Below are 27,120 nucleotides of genomic sequence, written 5' to 3' on the forward strand. Positions count from 1 at the left end.
TTATACCCAGGGTAGGGTTTTTTTTTATTACAGGTTGAATTCTCCTTTAAAGTAGTATGTTTGGATGACATAAAGTAAGACCATATAGCTGTAAAAATCTGGAACAAAATCCCGCATAATTAAGACCAGCAGTTCAAAATAAACACAAAACATAAAAACTTTATTATCTCCCTACAATCTCATAAAAGAGATTTCCAGTTAAAGCTCATGCATTCTCCATGATCAAACCCATGGCTTCAGCACACAAAGCAGAACTGAAACATGGATGCTCCAGAGAGAAGGCAGCAATGTGATTCGGACAGCACTGCTTAGAGACGGAAACAAGGAGCAGCAGTTTGCGCACAGAAAAAAAATGCAGTGTTTGCAGGAAGTTATAATGAATATAAGAATCCAGTGTAGGAGACAATTCTCTTGCTTGAAATTCATTGATTAGCGTTCATAAAATGCCTTTTAGTCCTACACCATGCCGTGCGCAGTTCAAAAAGTATCCCGTAGCTGGACTTCACTTTGGTTTTCCTTAGAAATCACCGTGCATCAGTTCAGAAATCACTACTTACTGCACACACGGTGGATATTTAACATTGTGAGATATGGTCACAGATCTTAGCCCCCCCTATCTGATAAGACCATTTTGGCAAATCTATACGGAGCTGCTCTGTGTAATTCATTTTCAGGAGTTTTACACATGCAAACAACTATATACAATTAATCTCATAACAGATAAATATTCGGAATTTAGCTACTTTCGCTTCTGTACAGGCACAACAGCATGAGGCTTGGAAACCAACTGCAGAGTCTCTTATAAACACAAACTGAAACCACTAGGAAATCATAGAATATTTTTTGTAGATTTTAGTTTTTTTTAAAAACAGGACCTTGGCAAAATCAAGGTGCTACTACACTAAAATAATAATAATTAATAAGTCACTATACAGGTTAAGAAACTTTACATAATGTACAAAAACCAAGAGAGGAATGCATGTACAATGGGCATTCTCGAAGATGTTTATTTGCCTTCTGTTGGTGCTTTCATGTCTTTCACATTGTAGTCGTTGGCAACAGACATGGCACTTTCCAGGGCCCGGATACTTGCTAGTAGTTTTACAACCTGTTTTATTTGCTCTCTATTAAGGAGGAAAATGAAGACACATTAGATGCAATAGAAGATAAACGTATGCAATGAGAATTAAACAATAGGTTAACTGCAACAAAAGGTGGCATTAAAGGAGAAGGAAAGCTATCGAAGCAGTTTATTGCCAACTGATTAACCACAATAGCGCAAGCTATAACACTGTATTTATTCTGTAGAATACTTTAGATACCTGAGTAAACAGCTCTAGAAGCTCAGTCTCTTAAAGAAGAAACAAATCCCTTATTTAAAAAAAACTCTACCCCCCATAGACCCCCCTCAGCCTAGCTGCTACCCCGGGCAAATGCCCCTAACTTTTTACTTACCCCTCGGTGCAGATTCAGGGATCGGAGTTCACGGCAACCATCTTCTGGGTCTTCGTGTCATCTTCCGGCGCTTCGGCGACTTCCGTCAATTTCGGAGCATGCACAGTTGTTGCGAAATTGCTCCAACTGCGCATGAGCTGATACGCCGGTCTTATTCTCAGATTACTGAAGACCGAAAGATGGCTGCCGTGAACTCCGTTCCCTGAATCTGCACCGAGGGTTAAGTAAAAAGTTAGGGGCATTTGCCCGGGTTAGCAGCTAGGCTGGGGGTGAGGAGGAGGGTCTATGTGGGGTAGGGGTTTTTTTTTAATAAGGGGATTATTTCTCCTTTAAGGATAGCAGCTGCCATATTAGCTTGGTATAACCACTTCCTGCCGAGTCTCTCCCTGCTCACTCATAGCTCTGGGCTCAGATTATAGCAGGGAGGGGAGCAAAGATGGTGGGAGGGGGAGAGAAGCAAACTGAGCATGCTCAAGCCCAAGCTAAAAGAGGGAAGTCTGATACAGAAGGCCATGTATACACAATAGAAGGAAATAAATTCAGTGTTTTTTTTGACAGAGGACTCAGAGCAGAATTACTTTGAGGGTTTACTGGTGTATTTAAATAGACCGTTCTGATAAAGCTTACTTAGTTTTAGCCTTTCCTTTTTTAAAATTCAGAAAATCCTAGTGCAGGCCAGCCCCCTTCCCTTCTCTGCCATGCATTAACCTAAATAAAGGGGCAGCATATAGGAACCCATTTAGAAACAAAGGAGGAAACTATGTTTATAGTCCGACCGAGGAGATGCATGCAAATCACCTTGCGTTTCTTCTCTCTATGTCTGAGCAGCCAACATTGCTTCTGTATATTGTACCAGCCAAATGGGTGAGATATCGAACAAAGTTTTCTAGCTGTGGAATCGTTTTACCTCCTTTAAGATTGGAGAACCATTGCCTTGGAAAACATGTGATAACCTGGAAGACAAAAGGAGGACGTTTTCAATATGGATTCTCCTAAGGCTGTAGAATATGTGTGAGACATACCAAGACTAGCTCTTAATATTAGGTTATATTTCCCTAGAAAGATCTATAAAGATTTAAAATCAGTTTGCAAATACTACTTTTACGTTCTGTCCTCCTCTTTCTCCCATAATACTACAGAGAGTTACTACATTGCTATTGATATAGAGCGATCAGTGGCAAAACATGCATTTTATCCAGAGTTGCGGAGTCGGAGGCAATTGTGGGTATCCAGAGTGTGTACCGACTCCGACTGCTAATAACTTTAAATTGCATTAAGAAAAATACAATATGCAATGTCCTGGAGTATACAAGCACTGAAAATCAAACCAGACTTAAGAGCTTCTATGAAGGAGGATCTGGCAGAAGCAATTCTGGTTCTTAGAACAATACTTCAGTTAATTTTGGATTGTATTTAAAGGGGGAGGGGTCATATAAAGGCTGAATTATTTGCCTTCTTCTTCAAACTCTTTTCAGCTTTCAAATGAGGGTCACTGACCCCATCTAAAAAAAAAAAATGCCCGGTAAGGCTACACATTGTAATTGCTACTTTTTGTTACTCATCTCAGCTCTTTCATTCATATTCCATTGTCTTATTCAAATCAATGCATGGTTGCTAGGATTATTTGGACCTTACCACCAGACTGGTGAAATTGCAAATTGATGAACTATAGAGAGCTGTGCCAGTAACACCAAAAAATTACAGCGGTTTACACAGTTTAAAGGAGAATTCAACCTGTTAGTAAAAAAACCTGTACCCCTGCTAACTACCCCCTCCCCCCCGGGAGATGCTCCATACTCCATAATTACCCCTCGGCGCAGATTCTTCCAGCGAAGTTCCACGCATCCATCTTCCGTGATCTCTGTAAGCTGACTGAGAGATCAGCAAATTCTGTGTAATTTCGCGCATGCGCAGTTGTCGCAAATCGGCAAGCTGCTCCAACTGCGCGTGTGCAGAAATACCGATCTCTCAGTCAGCTTACAGAGGAATCGGAAGATGGATCCGTGCAACTCCACTGGAAGAATCAGCGCAAGGGGTAAGTATGGAGTATGGGGCATCTCCCCGAGGGGGGGGGGGTAGTTAGCCTGGGGGGAGGAGTCTACCTGGGGTGGGGGGTATGGGTTTTTTACGAACAGGTTGAATTCTCCTTTAATAAGTTATTTACCTATAATATACTGTTAGTATGCACTGGTAAAAACTGTTTGCTGGAGAAACACTACTATAGTTAATATAAAAAGCTGCTGTGTAGTCATGGGGGCAGCCATTCAAGCACAGGATACACAGTAGATAACAGATAAGTACTACTATAGTTTATATAAACAAGCTGCTGTGTAGCCATGGGGGCAGCCATTCAAGCACAGGATACACAGTAGATAACAGATAAGTACTACTATAGTTTATATAAACAAGCTGCTGTGTAGCCATGATGGCAGCCATTCAAGTACAGGATACACAGTAGATAACAAATAAGTACTACTATAGTTTATATAAACAAGCTGCTGTGTAGCCATGGGGGCAGCCATTCAAGCACAGGATACACAGTAGATAAGAGATAATTACTACTATAGTTCATATAAACAAGCTGCTGTGTAGCCATGGGGGCAGCCATTCAAGCACAGAATACAAAAAAATAAAAAGAGGTACACGTTACATAGCACATAACAGATAAGCCCTGTCAAATACAATGGTGTTTTATCTGTTCTGTTATGTAACCTATGCCTTTTCTTCTTTTTTACAGCCTAAATAGACATGCAAATAACCACAATTAATAAAACTATACATAAATAAAAATAAAACTGGGGAATAATGGGAAACCATTCATTAATTATCTATACTTCAGTGCTGTATCTTTATGGTTAAATAGGAATTAGTGTTAAGGGAATTAGAAATAACATTTAAAGCACACAGAGTCCCATATTTATACCACTCAGATGTTCACTTACACTTTGGGCTTTTTTAATGCTCTCTTCCCCATTCTCAGTGTTCTGAAATGCCATCAGGATGTATCGGTTTAGAAGCCCATCTACTGACAACTCCTGCAATGCTTTGTTGGAGAGCACTCCATGCCACTTTAGAAAATTCCCTAGTAACTGAAATAGACACAAAAAAAAAACACAATGTTTTTCTACATAAAGCGAAGGTAAACATGAACTTTTAGCAAAACAACGTTCATAGTAACTGGCAGATTGTAAGCACCGAGCTCTTATTACCTTTACAGACGACCAAAACTGGCGGTGGAAAAATATGCACGGAGCAGAGTTCTTATTTTCAATGACACTGAAGGAAATGAATAAAAATATTTTACGCACAATTTTACTCATTAAAGGACAAGGAAAGTTAAACAAAATAAGTAGCTAGAAATGTTGTACATGATGTTTTGTGCTTCTGTACCAGCCCAAGGCAACCACAGCTCTTTAGCAGTAAAGCTCATTGTCTCCAAAGATGCCCCAGTAGCTCCCCATCTTCTTTTCTGCTGATTCACTGCACATGCTCTGTGCTGCTGTCACTTACTGAGCTTAGGGACCCACTCACAATATACAATACACACAGAATAGAAATGTCACAATATAAGGCTGATTAGTAATTAATACAGATAATTACTACACGGCAGCACAGAAACCAGTGCAATTAGCATCAGAATTTAATAATCAGCAAACCTGTAGCATCAGCTTATATTACAGGGGAAGCTCATTTTCTGCCGGATAATTAGTGACGACCCCTAAGCTTAGCTTCTCAACAGCTGCTCAGAGCCCACTGAGCATGTGAGTGTCACAGACACTTTCCAAGATGGTGACCCCCTGTGACAAGTTTGAAGTCCTGGATCATTCCGGCTATTGACAAGCTTAAACTTTAGACTGGTGCCATTTTTAGCCATATTTGGTTTTAGGGTTTAGTTCTCCTTTAATTGTATATTATGTCTTCTGTTCCAAGACTGCTGCTTCTGACTCCTGAAACAATGCTGAAGAAGATCACTCCGTGGTGTTAATACAGAAATACCCCAGTTGAATGCAGTAGCAATCGCTGGGGGTATCAGGTAAGCTACTGTAATTACTAGGGGGTGCCTAACATTTGCCACTTCCCAGTGATTTAAACCTTTCTTTTCTACAGACACTTTCCAAGATGGTGACCCCCTGTGACAAGTTTGAAGTCCTGGATCATTGCTGCTATTGACAAGCTCAAACTTTAGGCTGGTGCAATAAGTTCAGTATATAAAATATGCCATTTTTAGCCCTATTCATTTTTAGGGTTTAGTTCGCCTTTATCATGTGCTGATTGTGTTTGCTTCCCCCCCATCAGTGTTTATATGTATATAAAAAAAAATATGAATTGAGAAACTGAGAAAACCAATTCTCAGTATAGTGGTATTTATTTTGTGCATGTTTATTACACATATGTGCCTCCATCAGAGGTATTTTACAATATGGGCTCTCGTTGTGAACAAGGATACACAAAATGTCCTTGGAGGCACTTAAATATCCCCAAAGCTTTGCAGCTCTGTGTGAATTTACCAGGTAAACCAATTTAATCCCACTAAGTGAACCCCCCTTTTCCTATATCCCCTGCAGGTATACCGACAAGTACAAATTTCCTTTAAACTACAATACTTATTGTATATCATAGCATATATAATATATTCAATTTATGATTAAACAGCAAGATTCTGGAAAGAATACTAATGCAGACACATGAAATTACAAGTATAACTTTTTTAAAAACATGTTTTAGTGATGCTTGGTTTATTTGTACTTACTTTTTAGGATATAATGGCATGAAGACATCATCGTCTAACGTCCTTCTCATTCTCATCAGCAGTGCCTTGAGAAATGCCTGAAAGATAGAGGTTCAAATAGACACAGTATATAGTGATATATAGTGTACATAAGTGAGTACAGGTATGGGATCAGTTATCCGGAAAGCACCAAATTACGGAATGTCCGCCTCCCATGGACTCCATTTTATCCAAATAATCCAAAATTCTTTTTAAGGGTAAATGTTTTATTGTTTTAGAACACTTCAAACGAAACAAAATTGAAAGAAAATTAAAAACAAAACATCATGTCATAAAGGTAATTATGTTTCTGATCCATAGCTAAACATATTTACATATGTTGTTTAGTAGTGTAGCCGGTGTATTCATCATCTATAGCGTTGTTCAAGTATGTATGCACCGAATCCACTATTTGGGATTCGGCCGAATACCAAACAGAATTTGCATATGCAAATTAGGGGCAGGAAAGGAAAAAGTGGGAATTTAGATATGCAAATTAGGATTCGGTCACGGTTTGGCCAGGCTCAAGGATTCGGCCGAATCCTGCTGAAAAAGCCGAATCCTGGCCGAATCCCGAACCAAATCCTGGATTCTGTGCATCCCTACTTCCCGACTCCTATTGACAATTATGACTAACTACACCTTAAAGGGATCCTGTCATCGGAAAACATGTTTTTTTCAAAACGCATCAGTTAATAGTACTACTCTAGCAGAATTCTGCACTGAAATCCATTTCTCAAAAGAGCAAACAGATTTTTTTTATATGGTCATGTGACTTGTGCCTGCACTTCAGGAGAGAAATGCTTTCTGGCAGGCTGCTCTTTTTCCTTCTCAATGTAACTGAATGTGTCTCAGTGGGACATGGGTTTTTACTATTGAGTGTTGTTCTTAGATCTACCAGGCAGCTGTTATCTTGTGTTAGGGAGCTGCTATCTGGTTACCTTCCCATTGTTCTTTTGTTTGGCTGATGGGGGGGGGGGGGGGGAGTGCTATCACTCCAAGTTGCAGTACAGCAGTAAAGAGTGATTGAAGTTTATCAGAGCACAAGTCACATGACTTGGGGCAGCTGGGAAATTGACAAAATGTCTAGCCCCATGTCAGATTTCAAAATTGAATATAAAAAAATCTGTTTGCTCTTTTGAGAAATGGATTTCAGCACAAAATTCTGCTGGAGCAGCACTATTAACCGATTTATTTTGAAAAAAAAATGTTTTCCCATGACAGTATCCCTTTAATCTGTATAAGGTCAACATATTCTCAGATTTTGTTCTACACACATTTTAGTTAACGTTGGAGATCCATGACCCCCCAGTCCCGCCTCCCACCATGGGCTCCAGATTTTTTCAAATCTTTTCAATGAACCTCTGGCTAGGAAGTTGAGTTTATTAAGGGAAAGATTCTGATTTACTAATGTTATATATGTTGCACAGCACTGGTCTAATTTACCATCTCTGTTTTGCTCCCAAAGTACTCCCTCCTATATAATGTGTGATATTCTGGTGGAAATTGCTTTGAGGTGCATCTAAGGTGCAGAATAGATCATGTACGTGTAGAATGCATGCAAGTGATACAAAGTTTTGGCTGCTGGGTTCTCTGCAAGCTGAATAGATGTCGAGATCTGTCTGGGTCACATACCATTTCATCTCCAGTGACTGGCCACGCAAACCAAGTAGCAACTGAGTAATTACCTCTGTATATTTATTTTCAGAGTTTAAAACAGTAGGATATCCATTCATGAGCTTCTGAACAACCGCTGCAAGCCTGATGGTCTGTGTCGTAGAGAAGGGGTCCCATACATTCTCAGCAATACCTTGCAAACACAAAATGAATTCATTCATGTGAGTGAAAGAATACAGTTCTCTTTGGCCATTGAGTCATAAACTCTAAAAAATGGCATGTTGCAATAAGGGTTGCATCGAATCCGGTATTTTGGATTCGGTTGAATACCAAACCGAATCTGCATATGCAAATTAGGATTCGGCTCTGCAGAAAAATTCAACCGAATCCTGCTAAAAAAGGCTGAATCCTGGATTCGGTGAATCCCTAGTTGCAATGCTCTTTACTTATAAAAGAGATACTTTCATAAATGTGCTTTTATCATAATAAAATATTTTTGCACAAGTTTTTAACAGTGTCGCCTTGTTTTTATTACATTTAATATGTACATTTTTCCTAGATGTATTAGGTCTTACTCTATTAAAATCACCAGACATCATGTCTCTCTACATGCAGAATTTGTGCAAAAAGGCAGTTATTTTGTTTGTATTGTAATCATTTTATAGGAAAGGAAGGCCCCTATAAGATATATTAGATGATTCATCTGACACCCAACTGCTGCATGAAGAGAAACAGATGCTGATAGAGGAATTTTTAATTGATTGTATTTAGAACGTTTCTTACTTCAGTATGAGGAAGCTTATATTAAATTTTCATTTTCGAGATAGTTCCCCTTTAAGGTTCATGTCTGTTCAAAGTGTTAAAAGTTTACGTTGGCCAGAAAAACGCTCATGTATAGCATTTGTTGTAAAAACGTTTTATTTTCCTCTGAACAATAAAACTACTAATTGTACATATCGTTTTCCTTTTGCTCCTCCCTCCAAGTTTTTACAAATAGAACAGTGGTCTCAACTTGTAATTTTAGTCTTCGCCTAAGCAGCCACTGCTTCGCCAAGGCCAATGACACATGCTAAACAACCAGGCATTTGATTGCCAGGTTAATGAACAGCTCTGACTGCTGTCACTCAGGCAATAAACAATGACTTTTGAACTATTTAAGGGCAACTAAAGTTAGAAATGCTGTTTTTTGTATACTTAATATAAACATGACCTTACTGCACAAGAAGTCTAATTAAACAAATGATTTATGCTTTCAAAGTTGGCACAGGGGGCTGCCATCTTGTAACTTTGTTAAACATCTTTGGAATACCAAGACTATGCACATGCTCAGTGTGGTCTGAGCTTCAGTTGGGAGGGTAAGCTTAGGGATCGTCATAAATGACCAAAACAGCACAAGTCAAATAATATCTGTCATAGAAGATGATACAGCAAGACTGATTAATAATCAGAATATACAGACTGCACTGGGTCTGTGGATACAAATCTACCCCCTGTCGTTTGAAAGTGTGATCGTTTCCCTGCAGAGCAGTTAGGGATCATCTGAAGTTTCAGCTGTCAAGTAAAACGAAGGGGTAATTTCACTGCATACAGTCTTTTGTGTTTATTATAAAAACAGTATACATTTTTTAATTAAAGGGATACTGTCATGGGGAAAAAAATTCAGTTAGTGCTGCTTCAGCAGAATTCTGCACTGAAATCAATTTCTCAAAAGAGCAAATAGATTTTTTTATATTCAATTTTGAAATCTGACATGGGGCGAGACATTTTGTCAATTTCCCAGCTGCCCCCGGTCATGTGACTTGTGCCTGCACTTTAGGAGAGAAATGCTTTCTGGCAGGCTGCTGTTTTTCCTTCTCAATGTAACTGAATGTGTCTCAGTGATCTACCAGGCAGCTGTTATCTTGTGTTAGGAAGCTGCTATCTGGTTACCTTCCCAATGTTCTTTTGTTTGGCTGCTGGGGGGGAAAGGGAACGGGGTGATATCACTCCAACTTGCAGTACAGCAGTAAAGAGTGATTGAAGTTTATCAGAGCACAAGTCACATGACTTGGGGCAGCTGGAAAATTGACAATATGTCTAGCCCCATGTCAGATTTCAAAATTGAATATAAAAAAAATCTGTTTGCTCTTTTGAGAAACGGATTTCAGTGCAGAATTCTGCTGGAGCAGCACTATTAACTGATTCATTTTGAAAAAAATTTTTTTTCCCCATGACAGTATCCCTTTAAAAGTATATTGGAGATAGATTTCTTTTTCATTGAAGAAAGTAAAAATGGGATTTTTTTTTTTTGCCTTTACATCCCCTTTAATAACATTAGTAATACCTGTAAGTCTGGGGAGAATAACCTTTTCAACCAGTGATGGCAAGAGGACAATGTCTGCATCCTCCTTGTCGTACTCCTTTTCTTCACAGCCATAAAAAAGCAGACACTCAAACCACCTCAAACTTTCAAAGTTGCGACAGTTTGCCTGCAATTCAAAATGCACGTTATAGAAATAGCTCACAATATTCTGATCACACTTTAAATGTAAAATACTTCTTCACTATGAGCTCTAGTGGAGGATCAATGTTCTGGTCACAGAAAGGTTGGTACCTTAAAGCAAAACAGATTACTTGCAGGTCTGCAGGTATGTAATCCTTTTAAACATTATGCACCCATGCATGTACTACTGAACCATAAGCACTGCGACACAGACCACAATCTACAAAACATACCTCCAGTGGATTCCAAGTTAAAAGTTGCAATCGTACTAGGGGATTAAGCAACTTTGGCAGACAAAGGCCGATGTATGCATCTTTGTATGTGCTATAGTAGGTTGAGCGCCATGTTTCAAACTGAGCTTTGATGCAGTCTATGGAATGGAAATTTTCCAGTGTGTCCTCAAACACCTTGTTTGCCTCCTTTAAAATTCGATCTAAAAATGAAAATAGGTTAGCGAGAAATTCCCTACTATAAGCTTCTAAGATAAGGTGCGAGACAAAAGAAAAACATCTGCCCTTTATATATTTCCACCAGGCAGAGCACTTTAGTGAAGCGAGCAATGCCATTATATCAATACTGGCAGTAATTTGCAATGAAAATTTTTACTGTACAGATATGAGATCAGTTATCAGGAAACCCATTATCCAGAAAGCTCCAAATTACAAGAAGGCTATCTACCATAGACTTCAGCCAAACGAAGGGGTACGCCCCCGAAACGTTGTAACCTGTTTGGCTTGACATTAAACACGGGTAATAACCCTTGAGCAAACTTCGTGTGCTGGATTAATTATTACGTATCTACCATAGACTCCATTAGAATTAAATAGAATTATTAAAAATGATTTCCTTTTTTCTACAATAATAATTAGGGATACCCCTATTTTGGATTTGGCTGAACCCCTGAATCCTTCACAAAATATTTGGCCGAATACCGAATTCTAATTTGCATATGCAAATTAGGGGTGGGAAGGGGAAAACAAAAAGTCACGCATTTCCCTCCCCGTCCCTAATCAGATTTGGTTCGGCCGGGCAGGAGGATTCAGCTGAATCTGAATCCTGCTGAAAACGGCCGAATCCCGAACTGAATCGTGGATTCGGTGCATCCCTAACAGTGGCTTGTATTTGATCCCAAGTAATTCGCCCTTATTCCAAGCAGACAATCCTACTGGGTTTAATATTTAAATTATTTTTAAGTAGACTAAGGTATGGAAAGCCAAATTATGGAAAGATTCCTTATCAGGAACACTCTAGGTCCCAAGCATTCTTGATGTGGCGAAAGACAACAACTGGGCAGCTTTTATTAGAGAAAGCTTTTCCCATACCCCAGGTTGCTCTACATGCAGAAAATGAGCCAAGAAAGCTTTGCGTAACAAAATGCTCCAGCCAAAAACACAACCTAGGAGAGAACAGTTGAACTTGGATGACAAGCTAAATGTATGGCTCTGTGGATTTAAATTAAAGGGATACTGTCATGGTTAAAAACATTTTTATCAAAATGAATCAGTTAAAAGTGCTGCTCCAGCAGAATTCTGCACTGAAATCCATTTCTCAAAAGAGCAAACAGATTTTTTTTATATTCAATTATGAAATCTGACATGGGGCTAGACATATTGTCAATTTACCAGCTGCCCCAAGTCATGTGACTTGTGCTCTGATAAACTTCAATCACTCTTTACTGCTGTACTGCAAGTTGGAGTGATATCACCCCCTCCCTTTACCCCCCCAGCAGCCAAACAAAAGAACAATGGGAAGGTAACCAGATAACAGCTCCCTAACACAAGATAACAGCTGCCTGGTAGATCTAAGAACAACACTCAATAGTAAAAACCCATGTCCCACTGAGACACATTCAGTTACACTGAGAAGGAAAAACAGCAGCCTGCCAGAAACCATTTCTCTCCTAAAGTGCAGGCACAAGTCACATGACTGGGGGCAGGTGGGAAATTGACAAAATGTCTAGCCCCATGTCAGATTTCAAAATTGAATATAAAAAAATCTGTTTGCTCTTTTGAGAAATTGTTTTCCGTGCAGAATTCTGCTTGAGTAGCACTATTAACTGGTGTGTTTTGGAAAAAAAACAAACATGTTTTCCGATCACAGGATCCCTTTAAAGGAGCAGCTGGGCCAGTATTATCCAACAATCACTCTTTATGACAAACAAAAACCCATAAAAATTAAGCTTACCTTTCTCCATGTTGAAGTTTGTAATATCAGTTGACGTTTCTTCATCATCACTGGACAGACCTTCAAGGTGCTCTGCCATCTTGCCAGTTACTTCTCTGGCTTGTCGGCGGCGCGTTCTGCAAAAAAACAGTCATGCCCAAGTTAGTTTGAGAACAGATGAAATGTAAAAATAATATATGGCTACGGTTTGTAAAGGAAAATTCTTTTTCCTCCATATTTTAAACATGGACTCTCCAAACGAGTTGTTGAAATCAGGGAAATATGGGACATTTTAAAAAATTACACTAATTGGTCTCCTCAGCTCTCAAACATATTTAAATCAACTTTCAATGTGTTTTTTTTTTTTTTTAGCGTTTTAAGTCAAGCATAAGTAGAAACACGGTCTTATATTTGTGATGGGCTGGACAAAATTGCTAATGCTTTATTACCATGCTTTTAAATGTTATCAAAAATAAGCTCCTTTGTACAGGACATAGGTTATTAAGTGTATATTCATCCTTTGAAGGACAATAGTCATAGTAATGGCAAAGGATATTTAATATTCCATTAGATATTTAATAGGCCATTGGATCTTGAGATTTGAGTCATCAATATCTTACCTTCTGGCTTCTCTTTCTGCGATCCTCCTCTGTTTTGCATGTTCCTGGAAAAGTGCCCGGTCCCGCCCAAATGGGTCCAGATTTGGTGCCATTACAGCTTTACCTGTTAAAGCATATATACAATACAGGGCTGTTAGTGAGATATAAGACATTGATTTCTCAGCCTCCAATATTACACATCCATCCTATGCTCAATTATTCTTGATCCTAGCTTTTGCTTAAAGTGATACTGACACTAAAAGTTTTCTTTTCAAAATATTAATTTACATTAAAATTAACTATAGGTCATGTTGATTCGTTTTTCACGGATAGTTCTGCTTTTGTAAGTAATTGTCACTTGAATTTTCTAAACCTGACCGTTTTGCCAACCTGACTGTCCCTTCTCAACCTGTCAGTTCGAGTTTCTAATGCTAACAGACCACTGCTGCACAAATATGGCAGCTCCCTATAGAGGAGTAGTAAGAAAGGTAATGTAAAAGCATCTGGCAAATACTTTAATGGGAAAATTATAAATCGTGTGCAAAGACAATATGATAGATATAAAAAAAAAAAAAAAGGTTATTTTCTGGTGTCAGTATCTCTTTAAGTGGAAACCTGCTCTCTAAAATATTTTACAATGCAAATGAGAGTATACTGTTTTTACCGAAAACATGTGCTTAAGATCAGTAGCATTGAACTTGCGGAGATTCATATACCATTTTCATTTGGTTGTCAGAGAAGTATAAAAGAGCTCTTACTTAAGATTCTGTATGGTTATAACTACATACATATGTGAAAACAAACATTCTTTTATAGATAGTGTATTTGCTTGTGATGACAAAATGGAACCCAATAGGTAAAATTAAGACATGCCATGATTAAATGTAGTCTGCACAAAGGAAATCTTGTCCGAATATTCCTACAATGCACTTTACTGTATTCAATGATGTTACTACCGTCCCACAGTTTGCAGACCGTTGCACTAAAAGGGAATGTTAGTGTAAGACCACACACTGTAGATAAGCCTTCCAAGAAGATGACAGTAATTGTAAATTGACCATTGAATATGGCAAAAAGCTATTTTTTTTTGTCCTGTTTACACTAGTGTTTTGACCTTATTACTGTACTTTGTCTCAGGCTGACTGGCTACATCTTTCTATTACTGTATTAAAAACCAAGAAGCCAAAGAAGACGTGGCAATATTACTACGGGTTTATGGTTTGAGGTGTTAGATGGCGTAAGTAGTGGGAAATAGTGGAAGATGTAATTATTTAGTCACTGCATTTGCAAAAAACAAGTATACACAACCCACCCTGGACAGAGAAAATACCATGACACAAACATTGGTGCAGAATTTTGTGTAGGACAAAGAATACTTTACAAATAAGAACCTTTTAAGGGTAAATTGGTTTAGAACAGCTTAATTATTACAATAATGCTTAAAGAAGGAGGAAAGGCTAAAATTAAGCCTCAAATTAATGCTGCTCTGAGTCCTCTGTCAAAAGAAACACAACATTTCTTTCCTTCTATTGTGTATACATGGGCTACTGTATCAGACTTCCTGTTTTCATCTTAAACATCCAGGGCTAGGGCTTGAGCATGCTCAGTTTGCTCCTCTCTCCCTCTACTGGAAATTGAAGGTGCACATAGAGGTTAAGCTTTTATTTAAAAAGCAATTGCAGGAACTAGGCAGCTAACACATTAGAATGTTAAGGGAAGCATGCACTTGTTGGCTTATCTAGATGCAAACAATGTTTAATGAATAATAAAAACCTTCAAGATGGACTGACTTGAATGGCTCGAAAACTCCGAAGATTCATCCTTAATATCATCTTGTCGTCTTTGGACAAGGCGGGCGGCTTGCTGTTTGTACAGCTGGTGCATTGCAGATTCAAGCTCATTTATCAGTGGTACCTGAAAAAATACAATATCATTCATAATACCACAGCTTTGTGTGCAGAGGTTCCAGGAGCAGGTAATGCCCAGCACAGTGAAGAAATCCCATTACAATGATGTTCCTAGAATCAGCCAGATTGTTTCCTTTCATTTTAGCAATATTATTTCTGTTTTTTACGAATGCAGAGGGCTGACTCCATTCTTCTACTTTTTTGGGAACAAACTTGGGACTTCCTGATCCACCACTATTAATCCTTTTAGGACTCAGCTATAAAGATGATGGGACAGTACTATTATAGATTGCTTATGGACACAGCCTATATACAATTCCCTTGGGTTTTAATTTATTCGATACATTATGGAATTCCTGTCGCCCTAATACTTTGATACACATTCCTAAATTATCTCAACTAAAATGATACTAAGACATGAAGGCCTTTATCTTCAAAAGAAAATTAATGATGCAGAGGGCTTATATTATTAAATATGCAGTGTGCAGGGTTAACGGAATATGATCAAAACATTAAAATGAAAGGACTAATTTGTTTCAATCATTATCTTGCCAAATCTAATAGCAGAGGTGAAGCAGTACCCCCTTAAAGGGGTCGTTCACCTTCCAAACACTTTACGTTCAGTTGTTTTCAGATTGTTCCCCAGAAATAAAGACTTTTTTTCAATATTTTTTTTTTTTTACTGTTTTTCCAAAATCTAAGTTAAGTTGAATTTTCCGGTCTCTGGTGTTTGAGTCTGGCAGCTCAGTAATTCAGGTGCAGACTAGGGATGGGCGAATTTGACCCGTTTCGTTAAAGATTTGCCGCCGGTGAAATGTCTATGGGCGTCAAAAGACTTTTGTCGTGCTGCAAAATTTTTTGACGAGGGTCCTTATTTTTGACGCACACCACCATACAAGTCTTTGGGGGTCATTTCCGCGGCGAAACCAAGGCGAAAAAATTCGCCCATCCCTAGTGCAGACTCTGAACTGTTACAACTTTGCAACATTTAGTTGATACATTTCTCAGCAGCATCTCTGGAGTATTAGCAACTATTGTATCAATTCTAACAGCTGCCTGTAATGAAACTAAGAGATTCTATTTAGCAGGGACAAAGATAAGAAATGTATCAACTAAATGTAACAGTTCCCAGGGTCAGCGACCCCCCCCCCGCCAGAGTTGCTTTAGAAGGTGCAAAAATTACACTTCAATATTAGAAAAACAGTGACACATAGAAAATAGAAATTAATTGGAAAAATCTTTATATCTGCTGATCCATCTGAAAACAACTAGTTCTTTGAAGGTGAACCACCCCTTTAAAGACCTTGATGCAGTTGGAAGGAGCGGCTTCAACTAACTGCAGTTAGGGTTTGTTTTGACTAGGGATGCACCGAATCCACTATTTTGGATTCGGCCGAACCCCCGAATCCTTCGCAAAAGATTCGGCCGAATACCGAACCAAATCCGAACCCTAATTTGCATATGCAAATTAAGGGTGGGAAGGGGAAAACATTTTTTTTATTGTTACGAGATTGAGATTTTATGGTTTGGACAGGATCTTTTCCCTGACTAAACAAACAAGTGTTGCAGAAGAGGTGAATGAAACCCAGAAAAGACCAGCCTTTAGATACTGATTATTAAGGACATTATTGCCCCCAATTACGCAAATAAAATGTCAAAAATCGGTCAACAGTGTCAGAGCCAGCAAATTATATCTACTAATGTAAGACTAGCATTAAGTTGGCCATAGACACAAAGTTCCGATCGTCGAATCATCGAACGATCGGACGTCCCCATCTCCCGACCTGCCACTAACCTTCGGTTAAAAAAGAACAGATCAGCCGATGTTAGAACATGATAAGTTACCGGCCCCTCCATATCCCTGCTGACAGCTTCTCATCTGACTGGCACCGGGGAGACTTTCTCCACGTACCGGGACGCGTGTCTTCTACCGGAGGCCTAGTGAGGGGGTTTGTTAGAGGGCAGGATGGAGGATCTCCCAGAGGGAAGCCCGCCACCGTTGCTTCTATAAAACGAGCACAAGCGCAGTCCTGATATTTCTAACTTCCACCGGGGGCTGCAGGTAGAGTCCGGGGAACAATAGGGGACAGGGAGAGACGGGGGTCCCCACGGGGATTCAAGTGCGGGGATTCAAGTGCGGCGCCCCCTAGAGACTTGCACCTAATCCAGCCCACTGAAGATCATCACATCGGCAATACACGCAGAGATGATATCGGCGGCCGACAGAAATTTTCTAACCTGTCTGATCGAATGAACGACCGTTTGGCATGGCACGACAGATGTCGGGATACTCCACACACGATCCGAAAATCGTACGAATCAAGGATTCGTACGATCGGATCTTTGCGTTTATGGCCAGCTTTAGTCTTCTAACGTAACTATTCCAAACTAAAACAGACTTAAAGAAAAGAACATTTTACATGAGAAAAAACACCATTCCTGTTGAAAAGTATAAGTGGAATGGAAGCACTCACATCGCACACAGTCAAGGCAGATTGAAACTATTTTGGATATCACATTGGCATCTTTTTTTTTAGAAGGAAAAGAACAATCTTGTCGCATTCTTACCTTTTCACGGAAACACTCAAGCAAGTCTTGGACATACCCTCGCATTTCTTGCAAAAACTGGTATCGTTCGGCATTACCCCCTGAACACCCTTCCAACCGACTTATGGAATTAGTGGAGTCCTCTCTGCTTTGCACATGTTTCTCATACTGTTCAAGGTTTGCTTTGTGCACTTCTTTCATTGCATCCAACCTAATTAGGGCAACAAGAGAGCAAAGTTATCAAAAGGCAAGAGAACTTTCATAAACCTTTCAAACTAATACATGTGTATGTACCAGTTACAATACACTGGCACCAAAGAGATTGTCTACATCACACACTTCAATGTATCTTCACATAAAAGCAATGAGAAGATAAGTAACGTATAAATATTTTTAAATAGTTCTGGAAATGTTTCTATAATACTGATCTTTGTAACAGTATAGAGCAGCTGCTCAATAAGACAGATTAGCCACAGCACAGGTTATCAACATGAATTTAAAATGATTTATACTTGGGAGCTTTTGTGCATTTTAATTCTTACATGTTTAAATAAGCCACTACGTTATAACACCCTGCTCCATTTTGGGCATTATAAAATCTATAAATATGATTGGAGTGTTCTACAATATTCACCAAAAAAAACCCATCATTTCTCTTTAAACACAAAAAGGATGGACCTGTGCAATATCTATTAATAAGCACTATGGATGCAAAACATTTCCTTCAAAGGCAATGCAACATTAATATCAAATTGTATCCCCTCTAATCTTCTTGTTTCCAAACGGCATTGCAATTGTGTAACCTTGGTAGACGGATCAAACTCAGCACCAGTGTACCTGTGGCTCATCATTTCTGAACATGAAAGTCACTGTTGCTTCATAATTATTGGCCTCAAGTGTGTTACTGTCCAGAATGTCATTTCGTGCTAACAAAGCCCTGTGCTTGTGACAAAGAAAGCAATCTCACTTCACTAGGCTTTAAATGTTTCCAGGAAAATTGGTGCAAATCTTGATTCCATCCGTGTTCTTCAAGGAGTTCACTGGTGCTACACAATGGCTTTACATTCCCAGGCCCGATTACATGGAGCCAGGGGAAGAGAAAGCCTGTGGACTGTTTTGGTACGCCCCAATAGAAAGTTAGTCTGCCCTACCTGTCTTTAAGCTGTTTCTTTACCAAATCAATAGTAACAGGAGTCATCTCATTACTGGGAGTTTTGAAAGAGACAGAATTATCTGGTTTCTGAGATTTTGTCTCAGTGGATCCGTAAGCAGCATAAATGTAGGGAACGCCATATGTCGTGCCATAAGGAATTCCTTGGTAAGTAGTTGGGTAGAACATATTTGTCTCTGGAGGCTGTGGTGCTTGTACCTAAAATAACATGTTACAATTAGCATATTCCCTTTAATCATCCATCTGAAACAAACAAACGACATGGAAACATTACAGTAGCCATGTATAAAACCTTTTTTCTTAGTTTCCCGTCTCCTAGGTTAAAGGAGAAGGAAACCCAGTGGGCGCAAAAACCCTCCCCCCTCCCCTGTGTTGCTTCCCCTCTCTCCTCCCCCCTGGCCTACCTGTCCCGCTGGGCAAAAGCCCCCAACTTACTTACGCAGGTCCAGTCCACGGAGTTCACAGACGCCATCTTCTTCCAAGCGATCTTCTTCCTGCTTTGACCGGCGCATGCGCAGTAGGAGCATTTTGCCGGTACGGATCTACTGCGCATGCGACAAAAGTCGCGAAGTGAAATCGGAAAACTTCGTGACTTTTGGCGCATGCGTAGTAGATCCGTACCGGCAAAATGCTCCTACTGCGCATGCGCCAAAACGTCGGTCAAAGCAGGAAGATGATCACGTGGAAGAAGATGGCGTCTGTGAAGTCCGTGGACTGGACCTGCGTAAGTAAGTTGGGGGCTTTTGCCCAGCGGGACAGGTAGGCCAGGGGGGAGGAGGGAGGGGAAGCAACACAGGGGAGGGGGGTGGGTTTTGGCGCCCATTGGGTTTCCTTCTCCTTTAAGGAACTTAAATACCATTGTATGTGCGCTGAAGGATGCATCTGTGCATGCACTTTAAAGGCTTGCTGGGTGCTTTAAAACAGGCTGCTGCGAAACTCTCAAATCGGTGGAATGAGGTGTCTTTTAAAGGAACAGTAAAACCAAAAACAGTGTTTAAAAATAATGACAATGTAACATTGTTGCCCTGCACTGGTAAAACTGATGTGTTTGATTCAGAAACTCTACTATAGTTCATATAAACAAGCTGCTGTGAACAATGGAGGAAATTGGTAAAAAAGAGGATATATCGCACAAAGTGGATAACAGATAACACCATTATGTTCTGCAGAGCTTATCTGCTGTGTAACCTAAGCCTTTTCTCCTTTGAATGGCTGCCCCCATTGCTACACAGCAGCTTTTTTAAATAAACAATAGTAGTGTTTCTGAAGCAAACATATCAGTTTTACCAGTGCAGGGCAACATTGTTTTTTAGTTAACGGTTGAATTCTCCTTTAAACAGCACCTTAAGATTGAGAGCAAAAGGGAAAATACTGTTCCCAATAGCAGCTGAATGTGTTTCAATCATATAATAAACATAATAATATGGAGAAAAATGAAGGTACAGCTGAAAAGGAAAGGATAGACCTTTACATGAAAACTACATGTAATAATCAAATTCCAGTTCTAGCATTTACCAACAGTCGATGCTAGGAGCTGTAGCTTGACTTGATCAATAATCCTGGAAATCATCCTAAACACCTCTATTATCATGTTTTCGAGCATTCTGCAAGATTACAGAATGATCTTTGATGAATGTTTTCCATAAATTGTGTGTGTGCTTGTGCCAAATCCCACTTTAAAGCGTGGCTGGGCACAAGCACAAAACTTCTGTATATTAAACATTAATAATATCAAAATGGATACTAAAATCTAGTAAGTCATTCAGCCAGAAATCCCAGGCAGCTGTGGTTTCTGTGAGAGGTGCTGACAATCTTTTCTTTGTTGAATAGTGATGTCTGAGATACTTGCCTGTGGAATACTAATTCCTTTCCGAATCTGTTCCTGCTCCCATCGGCTGAGTTCTTCATCTTGGTCTCCTGTTGCTAAAGCCTCATCATCACTTCCTTCAATTCCTGTGCAAATAATATAACATTTCAGAAGAACAACATACGATTGACATGACTTGTAGGGTTCTCTCACAATGTGAATAACCTCACCTAACAAATGCAACTGAAAAGTGAGAATCAATACTTGCACCTAATCCAATATTACAACAATGCTGTGTATCCTAGCAGCCTGAAAATTAAATCCAAAATGACAACCCCCTTTATTAAATACTACCGAATGCTTCTATTGCACAAGGTAACCGTAATACCTACCAATTTCCTCTGCTATTTTCTGTCTTTGAGATTTCTCTCGAACGGAAAAGACTATTCGCCTCTTATCGTCGTCTTCATCATCGCTTGCATCGTTTTCATCTTCACGCACCAATCGACTTTTACCACCCACCTCTCCATCTACAGACGGGGCGTCTCCAAGTTCCCGAGCCATCTGTCTCTTTTTTCGCGCTGCGTGGATGAATGCGGCGTCTGGAATCTCACCTGGAGAAAGTCAGATTGACAGTTGCTGTTACTGAAGCTATTACCCATATATAATGGGATGAAAGAATAGAAAATTATGCGTGTGCTCAAAAAATTGCATTATATCTAGTGTGCTAATGCTTTGAATGGAAAATGTGATACAATTGTAAGAATTAGGGATGCACTGAATCCAGGATTCGGTTCGGGATTCGGCCGAATCCTACAACACGGCCGAACCAAATCCTAATTTGCATATGGAAATTAGGGGCAGGGAGGGAAATCACGTGAATTTTTGTCACAAAAAAAGGAAGTAAAAAATGTTTTCCCCCTTCCCATCCCTAATTTGCATATGCAAATTAGGACCCAGTTCGGTATTTGGCCGAATCTTTATCAAAGAATTCAGGGGTTTGACCGAATCCAAATTAGTGGACTCGGTGCATCCCTAGAAAGAATTGTTATATATCCCAGGAAAATGATAACATCAATAACTCACAAATATGGCAATATTACATTGGTGGCAAGGCATTCAGAACAGAACCAAAATCAAGCCAGGAGCCCAATCTAATCTTATATGGCCAAGTCCATTAATGAGCTAGCTACTCTGGCCATGGGCATCAATAGAGAACTCACTGGTTTTGGCTGTACCAACAAGTATCCTAAGGGGGAACTATCGCAAAGTTGAAAATGTAACATACACTTCATCATACTGAAATAAGAAACTTTCTAAGTACAATCAATTAAAAATTCTGCATGGTTTCTGAAATAATCAATGCAGAATGATCAATTGATTGTATTTAGAAAGCTGAAGCTAATATAAAAGTTTCATTTTCACAATAGTGCTTGTGTGCCTCTCTGATGCCCAGTAGCAAGGGATGGCAGTTAGGGAGGACCTACAAAGATCCTGCAGAAATAGAGGGCATTTACCTGGGCGTAAGACATTTAGAGCAGACACTGCATTTGCAAACGAGCCAGCTTTGGGTTTCTCCTCTTCTTTTTCACTTTCAACTTCCATTTCCTCCTCCCCTAATTCGCTGCCAACAATGACATCTTGTTGAACTCCATCCTTCGGAAGCTGGGATCTGTTCATAAATCCATCACCTACACAGCAAGATTACCATTAAATTTACTTGCGCTAACACTCCAGAAACCCCACCTGAACCAGGAAACCCTGTTTTATTCTTACCGTCTACAGAACTGTTGCCAACTGACTTCGGCTTGGTCTTCTCCAGATCTTCTTGATACTCCTTTTTCAGCAGCTTCGCTATTTTTTTGCTGTAATTGGATTTTTTCACTGTAAAGATTTCCTCGCCTGTAGGGGGGGGATGACAATGTGCATTTATTATCAGACAAGGCTTTTGATTAAAAAATATGTACTCCAAACGCTAAAGAAATGCAAGCTTTAAAGGAGAAGGAAAGGTCTTTTAACTTGAGGGTGCCAAAAGTGATGTAATAAATACACTGCACACCCGGAATCTACTCACTCTGCAGTAGTGGTGCTGGTCCTCCGTTGACCCGGCACGGTCCCTTGGCAACAGCAACTTTTTGTTCACGGATCCACACACACACACAAATTTCTGCAGTGGGGATGAAAGGAGGTTGTACCCCCCTGAAACGTTGATGTTGGTGATGATATAAATCAATAAAGAAGGGGCACTTTCCCCACTGCAGAAATTTGTGTGTGTGTGTGGATCCGTGAACAAAAAGTTGCTGGTGCCAAGTGAGGCACCCCCAAGTGATGGCATGTACTTACCTAAAACCCCGGGCCAGAGCTCCTAAGAGTTGAAAACTGCGCCGGCCCAGGGTTATTCCAGCAAGAACCATGGAGCGATCCTCTTCCGTCTTCAAATTTCCCAGGGCAGACGCTTGCGCAGTAGAATGAAATAGCCAACTTTTTCGGTAAAGTTTGGCTTTTCACTCCGAGAAAAAAGAAGAAGTCGAAAAAAAATGATCGCTCCGTGGTGCTTGCTGGAAGAACCCCGGACCGGTGCAGTTTTCTTCTGATAGGAGCACCAGCCCGGGGTGTCAGGTAAGTACATGCCATCACTTGGGGCTTCCTTACTTTTGGCACACTCCAAGTTAAAAGAACTTTAAAGGGGTCATTCACCTTACACACAGTGAACTTTGTTGAGCTAATTTCAGATCGTTCACCAAAAATAACTAACTTTTAGTATGATGTAGAGAGTGATATTCTGAGACAATATGCAATGGGTTTTCATTTTTTATTATTTAAGGTTTTTGAGTTATTTAGCTTTTTATTCAGCAGCTCTCCAGTCAGCAATCTGGTTACTAGGGTCCAAATTACCCTAACAACCATACATTGATTTACATAACAGACAGGAAAAGGAGAATCCTGAATAGAAATATCAGTATTAAAAAGTAACAATAACAATACATTTGTAGCCTTACAGAGCATTTGTTTTTTAGTAGGAGTCAGCGACACCCATTTGAAAGCTGCAAGAAGTCGGAAGAAAACAAAATAAATAATGAAAACCGATTGAAAAAGGGGCATTCAAAAACACACTAAAAGTTACCTTAAAGGTGAACCACCCCTTCAAAATTTCCTTTCTATTTGTGACCCTTTTTACATCACTGAAGTAATTTATTTCCTTGTGTCTTTCTGAAGCAGCTGCTGAGCAGAATCCCTGAGTTTCATTAAAGGCAGCTGTTAGAATTGATACAATAGTTGCAAATATTCCACAGATGCTGCTGAGAAATGTACCTTTGGAATAACTGGAAAAAAAAAGTGTTTATGATGTGATAATGGCAGCTAATTTTGGCAGCTGCGAATCCTTCTACACTTCCCAACGGATACGTGATCAGGGAAGTAGTAATAAACATTGAGTTATGACATAAATCCAAACAAGTGCATCTTATAGTTAGGCTACACCCAATACCGTGACACAGATAGCACCTGGGTTCTTCTCTCCTGCCCTAACATAACCCAAGCTATAACAGGATGATCACGTTCAATAGCATCCTGTATGGCAGCTCATCAATATCAAACATGCCTAAGATGCAGCTAAGGTTCCTTCCCAATAGTGCCCACACCCTGTGCCTCACAGCTAAATAAATGCCTAGGGTGGGATAAAGTCAGGCTTGCTCAAATTCTGTAACTTGTGAGACATTAAAGGAACACAACACAACACATTTTCAAAACACATCAGTTAATAGTGCTGCTCCAGCAGAATTCTGCACTGAAATCCATTTTTCAAAAGAGCAAACAGGTTTTGTTATATTCAATTTTGAAATCTGACATGGGGCTAGACATATTGTCAGTTTCCAAGCTGCCTCCAGTCATGTGACTTGTGCTCTGATAAACTTCAATCACTCTTTACTGCAAGTTGGAGTGATATCACCCAGCAGCCTAACAACAGAACCATGAGAAGGCAATGAGTTATGCTGCCCTGGAGCCATATAAGCCTCATCAATAACCTTCATCAGTCACTTAGACACAGAAATCACTAGGAGTCGGGTCAGGTACCCACAGTAGAGAGGGATATTCTGAGACAATTTGCAATTGGTTTTCATTTTTTATAATTTGTGGTTTATGAGTTATTTAACATTTTGTTCAGAAGCTCTCCAGTTTGCAGTTTCAGCAACCATGCACTGATTTGACGAAGAGTCTGGAATATGAATAGGAGAGGCCTGAATAGAAAGAGGAGTAATAAAAAGTAGCAATAACAATACATTTGTAGCCTTACAGAGCATTTGTTTTTAGATGGGGTCAGTGACCCCCGTTTGAAAGCTGGAAAGAGTCAGAAGAGGAAGGCAAGTAATTTAAAAACTATAAAAAATAAAGACAACTTGAAAAGTTGCTTAGAAATGGCCATTCAATAACATACTAAAAGTTAACGTAAAGGTGAACTATCCCTTTAAGCACTTGCATTTTCCGGTGACTTTCCTCAATTTCAAACAATTTTTGGGCAAAAATCTGCTGGCCACCAAAAGACGTTGACATGTTTTACCAATATTTATTGAAATAGTATATGTATTAGGGCCTTATGGACCTCCCTTTGTAGTTAACCCCCTGGTGACTGGCGAATCTGTCCCATTTTATTTAATGGGAAAATTTGAAAAAGGGTGTATTTTCACATATATTCAGTTATTTTTTTAGGCTTTTTTTTCACTGCACATATTGTGCTATTTTTGGGCTACTTTTGGGTGGTTTTTAAATGACACCTGGCAACTCTTACTAGAGGCTGGACATGTATCATATAACCTCAACAGCCACTACAACTCCCAGAATCCCCAATCAGCAGTAATAAGATCTGCAGAGATATCAAAGTTCCCAGCAGGACTACAACTCCCAGAATCCCCCACTAGCAACAATAAGATCAGCAGAGATATGAAACGTTCCCACTAGGACTGCAACTCCCAGAATCCCCCATTAGAAGTAATAGGATCAGCAGAGATATGAAACGTTCCCACCAGGACTACAACTCCCAAAATCCCCCATGAGCAGCAATAAGATCAGCAGAGATATGAAAAGTTCCCACCAGGACTGCAACTCCCAGAATCCCCCATTACAAGTAATAGGATCAGCAGAGATATCAAATTTCCCACCAGGACTACAACTCCCAGAATCCCCCATGAGCAGCAATAAAATCAGCAGAGATATGAAACGTTCCCACTAGGACTACAACTCCCAGAATCCCCCATCAGAAGTAATAAGATCATTAGAGATATCAAAGTTGCCACCAGGACTACAACTCCCAGAATCCCCCATGAGCAGCAATAAGATCAAAGATGTTAAACGTTGCCACTAGGACTACGACTCCCAGAATCCCCCAAGAGCAACAATAAGATCTGCAGAGATGTCAAGCGTTCCACAAGGACTACAACTCCCAGAATTACCCATGAGCAGCAATAATATCAGCAGAGATATCAAAGTTCCCACCAGGACTACAACTCCCAGAATCCCCCATGAGCAGTAATAAGATCAGCAAAGATATGAAACGTTCCACCAGGACTACAACTCGCAGCCAGGCTGACAGCTCCCAGTAGGGCCCAAATGTTTGAGTTTCATGGCCACAGCCGCTTACCGTCATCATCATCCTGGAAGCTGAGGAGGCTGCCCCCCTTACTCACTACAGAGTTCCCCTCCTTCTTGCACCGAGGAGGCCCAGTGTCCGGCCCGAGCAGCGGGATAGAAACCGGGTGCAGCGCTACCGAAAACATCGGCTCGGAATGTTCGACGGGCGCCGTGAAAGAAGAGCCGGTCTCTCGCTCCTCGTCCTCCGAATCATTGCGCTTTCGCACATTCACTCGCCGAGCCTTGCGGAACATCACGGCGCACGGATACACACACACACAGCTCCTCGCCGAACGAATCGCTGTAATACCAGAGAGAGGCGGCAGCAAAGCAGAGCAGGCGCGGGAGAAACAAGAACGCCCCTAATGACAGACGATAAAGCAAACAGCATGCCGCCACCTAGTGGTCGGAGGAGTTACCAGCGGCAGTAATATTCATGGAACGTGTAACCTGTTACGCTTGTGCTGCTACGCAATAGCGACACCTAGCGAACACAATTAAAATCAATTTTTCTGTAGATTGGAAATAAAACAAAATAACAAAAGTGGTATAAAAGTGATACCTTTATTGGCTAACTAATATAATCATGGCAAGCTTTCAGAACAGTTTAGTTTCCTTTGTCAAGCTGATCAAAGGGGAAATCTGCTTAAAGGATAAGTAAACCTTTAAAATAAATGAATGTAAAATTGATGAGGCGGCTATTCTAAGCACTTTTGTCATTTACATTCATTATTTATTTATTTAATTTTAATTCCAAGATATTAAGGGATACATGTACTGATAATATGAATGACTTTTGTTACAGTAGCGCCACCTGCTGGTCATTTTCCCACCAGTCTGACCATCAAGTAGTCAAGGAAGTTGTCAGGAGAAAGAAAGAGGCTGCTCTGATGTTCTTCTGCTTAGGAATAAAATTAGAAAACTTTCTCACATCTTTCCTAAGCAGAAGAACATCAGAGCAGCCTCTTTCTTTCTCCTG

The 27,120-nt window shown here is 40.0% G+C and overlaps 1 protein-coding gene across 1 annotated transcript; it reads right to left on the reverse strand.

Moving 5' to 3' along the window:
- Positions 1-139: 139 nt before the first annotated feature.
- On the reverse strand, positions 140-26,462 carry paxbp1.S (PAX3 and PAX7 binding protein 1 S homeolog). Its single transcript, XM_018248883.2, has 18 exons — positions 26,152-26,462; positions 22,293-22,418; positions 22,034-22,207; positions 20,909-21,130; positions 20,559-20,662; positions 18,690-18,907; positions 17,560-17,749; positions 14,875-14,998; positions 13,106-13,208; positions 12,507-12,622; positions 10,556-10,755; positions 10,164-10,308; positions 7,912-8,033; positions 6,206-6,282; positions 4,665-4,731; positions 4,398-4,544; positions 2,254-2,408; positions 140-1,124 (listed from the first exon to the last, which is right to left on the reverse strand). Exons 1-18 carry the CDS (start codon positions 26,393-26,395, stop codon positions 1,007-1,009), a joined length of 2,652 nt encoding a protein of 883 aa, XP_018104372.1. The 5' UTR covers positions 26,396-26,462; the 3' UTR covers positions 140-1,006.
- Between the last annotated feature and the right edge of the window lie 658 nt (positions 26,463-27,120).

The sequence above is a fragment of the Xenopus laevis genome, chromosome 2S, assembly GCF_017654675.1.
Source record: "Xenopus laevis strain J_2021 chromosome 2S, Xenopus_laevis_v10.1, whole genome shotgun sequence".
Lineage (NCBI taxonomy): Eukaryota > Metazoa > Chordata > Amphibia > Anura > Pipidae > Xenopus > Xenopus laevis.